This window comes from Cynoglossus semilaevis, chromosome 3 (assembly GCF_000523025.1).
Source record: "Cynoglossus semilaevis isolate Cse_v1.0 chromosome 3, Cse_v1.0, whole genome shotgun sequence".
NCBI lineage: Eukaryota > Metazoa > Chordata > Actinopteri > Pleuronectiformes > Cynoglossidae > Cynoglossus > Cynoglossus semilaevis.
This window is the reverse complement of record NC_024309.1, coordinates 7,634,233-7,645,162: the sequence shown is the minus strand read 5'-3', so window position 1 is coordinate 7,645,162 and position 10,930 is coordinate 7,634,233. Positions and strand designations below refer to the sequence as shown.

Below are 10,930 nucleotides of genomic sequence, written 5' to 3'. Positions count from 1 at the left end.
TACACGTCCCTAGACCCTGTCCTCACTACTATAAAGCCGCAGTGACACGGGCGAGACGTGTCACTGTAACAGACTCAGTTGTCACCGACATGCATGTAAACCAATCACCGCATCACCGTCATTTGCACAGAGCCACTGAAATCGATCCGGGAATATGTAGGGTTTTCTTGATCAATCACGATTAATCCACAGCTATTTGAATCAATTGGCAGCCACACGTTGAATAAATTACCACAACTTGAAATAACTCAACACGGTAAAGACTAGGCCGATGTACTAATCGATATTCTACAGCACAGTATCGATTTTTTTTTTGTATTCACAATTAACATGCAAATATTCACGGCCTTAGGTTATTTTATTTTTTCCATTTCCTCTCTAGTGATTCCAAATGTAGATCCCTCTAAAACCTCAATATATCGTCATGCCTATAGTATCGCAGTATATTGCGACATATCGTAACGTATCATTGCCCCATGTACCGTGACATGTATCGAATGGCCAGATTCTTGCCGATACACGTCCCTAGACCCTGTCCTCACTGCTATAAAAAAAAAAACACGTGTGCGCGTACGCGTGTTTACTCACATATATTAGCCGTGCCTTTGGGGATAGGAAGGTAAGAGCCGGCGCTCCACGCTCGGCCCTGGTAACTCCTCTTGCAGCGGCCACAGTCGGGCCCCGTGGTGTTGTGCTCGCACTCGCAGCTCAACTTCTCTTTGTCAAATATGCAGCTGTTGGCGTGAAGGTTGCACTTGCACCTGTAAGAGAAGGGAAACAACACAGGGAATGTTAAGGCAGTTGAAAGAAGGAACGTAAACGAACATGAGGGAATTTCCTGGCGCTCGACACAAAAAAAAAACAAAAAAAAAAAAAAAAAAAAACACTGGGCTTTTTATTTCGTCGGACAACGAGGCTCACAAAGCGGCTTGTCCTTGAGTCACAATGGAACACCACGCGCCACTTCAAGAAACGACAGTTCAAAAGGAAGGCAGGTTATTCCAAGAACAAGTCTGGCATCATTATTTTCTTTTTCTCCCCCACCCCCCCACCCCACCACCCTCTTTCTTTACTTCTGCCTTTGACTCAGGAGAGTAGCTTGGTTTTAATTGTCCCACTGGAGAATGCATTATTGCGGTAAGGTCACGGTTGATGTGCAGAAGAAGATCTGGTTGCGGTAAGGTCACGGTTGATGTGCAGGAGAAGATCTGGCAGGGAGAAGGAGGCGCGAGGGGAGGAGGTGCTGAGGAAAACATACCAAAGTTAAATTGTGGGAACAAGCAGTATAGGAGAAGGAAAGGGATGAAAGCTCGTAGCTCTGTTAGCCAGAGGGGTGGCACAGCACAACAGCACATTCTCCAAGACGAATTAATATGAGACCAGAGAAGGGAGGCATATTTTCAGTCTGGAAGGAGGGGGCTCTCTCCTTGAGGGTCCATTAAATCCTGTCTAACTCTGTGTTAACCATTATCATCTCCAACCTCTCTTTAAAACCCAGCAAACTCAAGTTTCTTTTATTACTAAGTGTAATTTGATCATCTTTTTTTTGTTATACAAACACGAATTAAAAGCTCTATGAAAAGTAACTGTTCAAATTTGTATTTAAAGACAAAAATTGACTTTTAGGTATATCTATTATTTTTTATTATTATTATCAGCAGAATTATGACTTGGCCTCAATTTTTTTTTTCAGTAAGACAGACTCATAAAAATAAAAATTCACAAAATTTTGCGTTTATAGAAAGCACTTCTGTTGACCTCCACTCCTCACATTCGACACATTCCCTGCTATTGCTTCAAAAGACTGCTGAACTTTGTGTAAAATACTGCAATTCTCCCGCAAAAAAAAAAAAAAAAAAAAAAAAAAATCAAAAACAAATCATTGGAACTGTCTAACAGCGGCCAACTTAAAAACTTAAAATGTTAAAAAGTAAAAATTAATTGTAACTTTGCATTCACCTAAAGGGCCTCCATTTTGGGACCCACCACAGTTAACATCATCATCATTACAAGCCCTGCTGTTGTGCCAACAATGACTGCAGATTTAACACAAACACAAACTCCAAGGTTTGGTCCATTGAAGAGAAAATAGAACAGTGGCTGTACATTTATTTTTGGGAACAAAATGCTAAAACCAGACCAAAAAAATGTCACAATTATGCCTTTGCCCTTTCCCAAAAATATATTTCTTTATCTCGTATTCTTTGAGCCAGGAGTAACAGATCCTGCATCAATTTTTAAATCAAATAGAAGGGAACAATGGGGGAGATGATGGAGGAGAGAGGCGACAGACACAGAGAGAGAGAACCGACGTCTGTGTCTCTATCCGTGACAACTGGTCACTCTTTATTGTTCAACATGAATTACAGTAAAACACTTGGAAGGTTTCCATAATTAACACAATTATATTAGAAGAGCATAAAAAAAATGCCTTGGCTGCCAGTCTGTGTTTACAAAAACACTAAATCAGCGAGTGTCATTTTGATGGCTTTTTTTTTTTCTCTCTCGATCAAATCAGTCAAATCAAATTTTCACATACTGTGAATTATATGATATATTTTATCGATAACTTATTATTTATTACTTGTTATCTTTACCAACTATAATAGAAATAAATTTGAGAAATAGGTAATACTCAGTATTCAGCCACGCCTTCCATTTATAACGTAATCCTAAATAACAAAAGTTCGAAAACGCTGTAATTAGATTAGATTAGATTGAATTGGGTTAGATTACATTAGATTAGATTAGATTAGATTAGATTTGCTTTAGTTGGGTAAAGTGGGTTAGATTACATCAGAGTAGGTTCGGTTGGGTTGTGTCAGAATGGATGAGATTAGATGAGATTATATTAGATTAGGTTGGGTTAGGTCTGGTTCGGTTGTATCGGAATGGATTCGATTAGATTGGGTAAGATTAGATTAAATTAGATTAGATTTGGTTGGGTCGGGTTGGGTTGTATCGGAATGGATTAGATTAGATTGGATTGGGTTAGATTACATTAGATTAAATTAGATTAGATTAGATTTGGTTGGGTCGGGTCGGGTTGTATCGGAATGGATTAGATTCGATTTGATTGGGTTAGATTACATTAGATTAAATTAGATTAGATTTGGTTGGGTCGGGTTGGGTTGTATCGGAATGGATTAGATTAGATTGGATTGGGTTAGATTACATTAGATTAGATTAGATTAGATTTAGTTGGGTCAGGTTGGGTTGTGTCAGAACGGATGAGATTAAATTAGATTCGTTTGGGTTAGGTCCGGGTGGGTTGTATCAGAATGGATTAGATTAGATTGGATTGGATTAGATTACATTAGATTAGGTTAGATTACATTAGATTAGAATTAGATTTGGTTAGGTTGGGTCGGGTCAAAATGGATAAGATTAAATCAGATTAGATTAGATTAGATCAAATTAGGTTGGGTTGTATCGGAATGGATTAGATTACATTAGATTAGGTTAGATTACATTAGATTAGAATTAGATTTGGTTAGGTTGGGTCGGGTCAAAATGGATAAGATTAAATCAGATTAGATTAGATTAGATCAAATTAGGTTGGGTTGTATCGGAATGGATTAGATTAGATTGGATTAGATTACATTAGATTAGGTTAGATTACATTAGATTAGGTTAGATTAGATTGGGTTAGATTACATTAGATTAGAATTAGATTTGGTTAGGTTGGGTCGGGTCAAAATGGATAAGATTAAATCAGATTAGATTAGATTAGATTAAATTAGGTTGGGTTGTATCGGAATGCATTAGATTAGATTAGATTAGATTAGAATGAACTCTATCGATCCCAAACTTGGGACATAGTTATTAAGGTGATTACATAGTCCATTGGACGTCTCTTGTGTTTGAAAATTCTTCCATACGTCCAAGTGTGAGTGAACTAAAGAGCTCAGGGCTGGAAAATGACCACGTTCCTCTGTGGTTTAACCTTCAACTTCTCTTAACATCGCCAACATTTTAATCAGTGTCCAGATATGATAGTGCCGTCAGCATAATAAGGGAGACCGCCAGCGAGGCCCCGCAGGGGCTCATGCCCACCAGCACTGTTGTGCTGCCAATCAGGAGTCTGTGCACTGCGTGCGGAAAGCCAAGGGGGGAGGCTTCCTCTGTGCTGCACCAGCAACAAGATCTTCACAGAAGAAGCCAAGTAAACGTGTACTAAACTGCATTTTAATGGTTGAGTTTTCCTCCGGGGGTTTCCTATTCATACCATCTCAGTGTCTTTCTTTCCTGTGGGGTCTGCTCAGCGGGTTGCTTCCCTCTGACTTCCCACCACCTTTTATAGTCTATCATTTTAAACCCTGCCCCCGTATCTCTCCAAATCATAAATATTCATTAGGCTAAAGTATCTTTGTTTTGTCTGGTGTTTTCATAGTGGTTTTGCTCCGGGCGCTATTGAGTGTGCCAGCCACTATCTGTGAGCTAAATGCCCCGATATGTATTCAGGGAATTACCCATGGGGTCTGGAGCTGAAATTGCTTGAGTGGGGGGGGAAAAAAAACTTAGACGGTAAGTTTTGATTTTATTTTGTTTGAGCAAAAAGCGCAAACACATTCTTCTATTTATCAAAATGTGGGAGGGAGATGATATTGTTGGGCTGAGATTTATTATTTTTTTATGTCCTGGTGGAAATGCAAGCGGAGCAGTCTGTTGAGACTCGGCTTACCTGGAGCACTGCATCTGTGACCTCTGCGGTAATGGGATTCTGATTGACACCCAGAGTGCAGACAACATTTTTTGGTCCGCCCCACGGTCGGGCACAGCAGCGGTCCGAAAAAAAAAGCAGGCGTTTGAAAAAGCCTTGATTTCACGATAAATCATTGCACCTTATTGATTTGTTTCCATTAAGCCAGATTCATTTAGCCGCTGCTAATCGGCTTCCGTTTGCTAATTGCAACTTCAAAACCAGCCGCTAATTGATAGCAATTATCAGCTAGCGCAGCCTGCGACATCGCGCGCACGCACGCACCGACAAAGCTGCTGATCCCAACAAATTGAACACAGTAAACTCAACACGATCCTTAAGTGGGTTAACTAAGTGAAGCAATTATATTTCAATCTAACGCCCAGGTGTTTTCATACACAAGCCAATCGGGTTAACACTCCCTGTTAATGAATGATTTTTTTTTTTGTAGCCCCTGCCTGCTGTAAATGAGTGGAAACACACAAGGGGGTTGCCAGGGCTGGCGGAAGGTGTTTCTGAGAATATTTTTGCCTTAATTATATGTGATGAAAATAAAACAGAAACACATGACTGGTTTGGGGGAGAGAGAAAAAAAGAAAAAAAAAAAGACCTCCAGGGCATTTGTGTGTACATTTACGGTACGTGTGTGGTATTTGATTTTTTTTGTTACATACATAAACAGTTCATGGAAATGTTATTTACACAACGGTCACTATAAATAAAAACCTGACGTAAATTGCGATATATTTGTTCACTTGATCTAACATCTTCCCCTCTCTCTCTCTCTCTCTCTCACACACCCAGATGCACAGTGCCGAGCTCGTCCCCACTGACTCCGGCTCTGCTGCAGCTGCCGTCTATATTGGTCTAAAACAGATCAGCCTGTCTGCTAACATGTTGCCTGTTAATTGCCTCTTCTACCTTTTCTTCCTCCAGCTTCGCAGCACAATGTGGGGATGGAGAAGAAGTGAGATCTCAGCTCAAGCTCTCCTGGGACGGGCACCATCAACCCCCCCCCACCCCACCCGTTGCCAAAATCACTAATTATATACATATTTCTCATTCTACCTTTTCCTATTAATACAGTTGGAGAAATAATAGGTTTTCGTTAAACGTTTTAAGTTTTAAGTTTGCTTCGCTCGGTCCATATTAGACCATAAGTTTGAGTAGCTGTTCGAGAAGTAAAAGTAAGAAAAAGAACTATCCGTTTTTTTTTTGCCGTTTCATTTTGAGCCGCCATCAATTTAATCCGTTTACAATTAGTAATATTGATTAGAACGTTTGAGCGTCGGGATTCTTAGTAAATTAGTAAAATTGAAGTACATTTTTTTCACTCTGTCCCACTGCGGCCCAGTATCTAAATGACCTATGGACCGACATTTGTCCCTGAACCGGGGGTTGGGGACCCCTGGATTAGAATATAGTAGCATATATATAACCATATAGTGACATATATGGTGACATAAACATACTTACATAAACTTAACTCATGCATTTTTTCTTCTCTCTACTGTCCTTACCACTCACTTTCTTAGGATGGAAAATCCCGCATATAACGCAAACACAATACGGAATACCCGCGGGAGATGCGTACGGAAGTCGACGAACACGTGAAGTGAACGAGTGAGGCGGCGCGGGTTGCTCCGAGTGCTCGGCCACCTAGCGTTAGCGTCTGTAAGCGCGGCGCGGGTTGCTCCGAGTGCTCGGCCAGCTAGCGTTAGCGTCTGTAAGTCAAATCTTTACTCGTATCTCGAAGCCAGAATTTGCTCGAAGGCTAGCTCGTATGTCGAGGTTCTAGTATCTCGAGGTTCCACTGTACTATATGAGGCGTACAGAGAGAGTGAGGGAGAGAGAGAGAGAGGGAGGGAATAAACTCAGACAGTGTATTTCGTCACAGTTTAAAAAGAGTCAACAAACATGAGCAAATGATTTTAAGCAGGGGGGGGGCTATGCTTCTACACCGCCGACATCCATTACTGTTCACTCCCTGGCTGTGCTTCTAGTTATAAAATAAAAAAAAACCCTGCATCCCAGAATAGAGATTTGTATAAGTAGCCAATTACGTCTAATACAGTAGTCGAGGACTAGAAGTGCTGTGTTGAAGCCGACTTTAAAATGCAGCACATTACTTGTAAAACACATTAGAAATTTAAAAGTACAATGCCATTTCGCAAACCCAACAAGCCACCGCCGACATTTATCTCCATCCCAAAGCAACTGCGCCACGATATTTTATTCAGCCGTTTCCCTGCACGATTCTTCACCTTCCTGTTTGCCGCACAGAGGCGCTGCCCACATTAATCCGCGCGGGCCATCCGTCTGTCGAATCTTCCGCATTACTAATGTATGGAGTTGGACATGCTATCCAAGCAGGAGTCAATCAAGAGATCTTTACCGCCCGTGACATGCCAAGCCGGCTCAATAGAATCGACATGTGGGCCTCACTGATATTGCTTTCGGCTAAAGACTGTTGGCGACAGAAAATGCACTGCAGAGTGTGAGTGAGGCGGCTCCATCGCCGGTGGGGAAGAGTAGAAGAAGAAGTGACGATAACAGATTTTGTCATTTCACAAGCAAAAATCCGCGACTGGAGCTAGGTAACGGAAGTAACTCCGTCGCCCAGATCCTGCAGCGTCCTTCAGTCTGATTTGATAGCCCGAGTTCCGACTTAGAAAATTTGACTCTATTTGACTCCTGCGCGAATGAGTTGACACCCCCTCCCCCCCCAAATTGCTACGGGGTCAACGCTCAATCCGCCATCGCTGTACAAATCGATGATTGCTCAATTTTCTTTCTGCATATCCGGAGACGTGTGAATTGTGTTTTCCATAAAATAAAACGCGCTTCAGGCAATCAAAGCAATGAGAAGTGTTCAATTCATAAAAAGAAAAAAAAAAAGTCTGGCTACTGATTCTAAAACAAGGTCCGGCAGACACCGACATTGAGAGTGTTGGCAGCTTTTCAGCAAAGTGTTAACTCTCAGTCCATTTAGTATCTTTTTTTTTTTCCCTCTCAGACAGAGGCCCAGGGTCATTAGGATGCTTACAGTCTTCACTGTTGTGCCGAGAGCAGAAAGACCACAGAGGGCAACGTTTCTACTAAATCAAATGAGAGGCTGCGGGCCTCCATGTGATTAATGGGTGTGGTGTTAAATGTAAAGGAGTGCTCGGAGCAGAGCATGCAGCTGAGAGGTATTATTCAAACCAATTGGTTTTATGTGTGTCTGTGTTGAAAACAAAATTAGTCCCTTTTTTTTTTCTCCCCACTTTGGGAATCGTCCATTTCAACTCGAATGTTTTGTTAAATAGCGTTTTCTTATACCTGTAGTACACCCCTAATACCCCCTAATAAATGCAGTAAAAACGAAATCGGTACTTCAGTAAAACTGGGCTTTAAAATGATGATCAAAGTTATGAAACGTAATGTTACGAAATCTGCAAATATTGCAAGATTTTGCTCCTGATACGAGGAAATATCTAGATACGAGTGCTCAACCGAGGACTGGCATCCAGCATACGTACATATATAAATATATATATACTAATATATACCACATAGACATGGATAAAGGTAACATGACATACATGGAAATCCAATCTTCAAGTGCCGGCACTTCAAAATAAAGTACACACAGCAGGAGGAATATCTCCGAGAAAACGTCCCGCACATGACCTTTTTTTTTTTTTTTTTTTTTTTCCAGGAGTATGACTCAATATATTTTTTTTTTCTCAAAAACTTTTCTTTCAAAAGAAGAAAAAAATGCACAATAATGAAAAAAGTTAGAAAAAGCCGACGTCGATTGATAACTAACTTTGTAGTCCAGGTTACCCCGACAGTCAATGTCAGAGAGGGGGAAAAAAAACAGGCTGCGAAGCCTGAACTCTCAAGGATTCTGACTTTGAACCGCCGTGAAAACATGGCAATAAATTTAGGTGAGCTCAGCAGCAGAGCAGTAGAGGTGTGACTAAACCTGAAGAAGAAGAAAAAAAAAACACTTGCTAAGAAAACATAAGCTTCCTAAGACGTGACCTATTGAACTCTGTCAAGACCCCCCCGCCCTAATCACCATCATCATCTCCGTCGTCAACTCGCATCAGCACCGAGTCGTCGTAGTCCACTTAGTCGCATGGGCTGTCAAGGGAACAAAAGTCTGAAAGATTTACTGCAAGACTTTTTTTTTTTTTTTCTTCGTGTGATCTCTGTTTTTCCCCTCTTCTTTTGTCATTTTCTAGCTATTGTACGTTGCCGTTACGCTCGAAGGCCAGGGCACCGTCCGATGGCTTCGCATAATGGCGCGTCTGCATTCATTGGCCTCGGCGAAAGATAACTCACTCAGGATCGATTTTCATGACTCAGTGATCCCATTATCAGGCATTTTTTATTCATCACTCCCTGTCGTCTCCCAGAATCAAATATCTCGCTTCAGGGAGGTTTGGGGTCTTACCACGTCGGGGCTCTCTCGCAAACCTCGGTGTATTTCCGAAAAAACAAGAGAGGAGGAGACGTAACGTTAGGGCAAATTATCTCGCTACAACAGAGTTCTGATTCACGTGACATCGAGACAGCATTCCCTTCCATTTTGCCGGAATGTCAAGCACACCACCGAGGGTCTCCACTGAGAGCTCGGGTTTTATGATTTGATGGCCGACCAATAACGTCTCAATATGGAGGAACCAACATTCAATCGTACCACTTATCGTCATGTTTTAAACTGCCCTACACCTTAAGACAAAAATCTTATTTTTTTTTTTTTTTAAAAAATATGAAAATTCCAGATGTTCTGTAGTTAATCCAAATACGAACACAATCTGCGTGGGCAGGAACGAGCCAAGGTGCTTCAGATGTAATTTACTACGCCTGCTCATCGCCAGCATCTCGCACTACCCTTTAACAGTTACTAAGTCTACAGTGAAGCCGTGAGGGCTGCAAGCAAGGGGCAGGTTAAATAGGGTATTAGTCACCAGGCCATGACAGAAGGGCCCCATTATGTAGCCGACAGAGATAGACGAAAGGCATGATGAAACAGGCCTCTCCATTAATAAAATGGGTCACCACATGAAAGTTGAATGTACTCGGCACACTGCAAGGAAGAGGGGGAAAAAAAAAAAAAAAAAAAACCCATCCGTCTTCATGCTCGGACAGCATTTGAGTCCGAGACCTGGGCCGTACACAGTGACGGAGAGCCGCTGCCCTAACCAGCAGACAGAAAGGCTTTATGACAAATCAGATCAGCGGCAACGGCAAAGTGGGTCCAGTGAGAGCGCAACAAAAGGTATTTTTAAAGCGACTCAGTGGCAAACATTTGGCGTTCCTGCTGCAGTGACGTATAGCTCTTGAATGGAATCAACAACAACAAAAAAAAAAAAAAATATTCGGTGTCAGTGCTGGCTGTCACACATAAACCTGGCTCGAGTGCGTACGCGTCCGCCGCTTCCCATACACCATGTGCCAGCGGAGTGTCCGATAACAAAGGGCACATCAGCAGCGCAGTCCTAAACATAAATCCAATTTGCTGCCCACGCCGGCTGCTAATAATGGTCATCCCTCCGGGAGGAAAATCAATGCTCAAAATATAAGATCTGCATTAATGGGAGAACAAGCGACGTCGTATCAAGTTAAAGTGTAAGTCTTATCTCCTGAAGAGCAAATAAATTCCGCCCCATCTCTGAGAACGGGAGAGGGACGCGTCGAGGCGACACTTCCTGTTTCGCTGCTGCGCTGATAAAATCTTGGCAGTGTCACTCGCAGCTTTGCTACTCGTATCTCTGGAGGCGATCAATTCCTGCGCCCTGTGATGAATGGTAAGGGATTGGGCTCGTACAACTCCCGCGGGTTCCAGTGTCAACGATACGGCACCTTATCACTTTATTTTTTATTTGTACATAAAGCGTTTAGAGACCCGGTTTTTATCTAACAACAAAGCCGTCTTACAGTCGGGTTTTTGTTCTTATAGATGCTCAGGAGAACAGAGACACGCGGGGGCGCCACTCAGTAGGTTTAAAAAAAAGAATCGGTGGGCTGACCCGGTGACATTACTAAAGACGAGGAGACCTTCGGGCCAAGGGTTTCTCTTATCGAAATCACAGAGTTAATGTGTGGAAAAGGAAGGAAATGACCGACAACATAAACCATTTTAAACCATTTTGATCTGACCGTTTTGAAGGTGACACATTTAAGCATAGCATTCAGCTTCAAACGGAGCCTGTAATTTTTAAGATTTATTTCCCT

General features: G+C 41.9%; 2 protein-coding genes across 3 annotated transcripts in view; one reads left to right on the top strand and one right to left on the bottom strand.

Moving 5' to 3' along the window:
- mkxa (mohawk homeobox a) overlaps window positions 1-10,930 on the top strand; it is a 1,121,182-nt gene that overhangs the window by 379,890 nt on the left and 730,362 nt on the right. The gene's annotated exons all lie outside the window — the stretch shown is intronic.
- Window positions 1-10,930, bottom strand: part of ntng1a (netrin g1a) — a gene marked incomplete at its 5' end in the record, with an annotated part of 68,293 nt that overhangs the window by 36,182 nt on the left and 21,181 nt on the right. Inside the window, one exon of the mRNA XM_025054691.1 lies at window positions 589-761. Coding sequence (XP_024910459.1) covers window positions 589-761 — 173 coding nt within the window. The remainder of the gene's footprint in view (window positions 1-588; window positions 762-10,930) is intronic.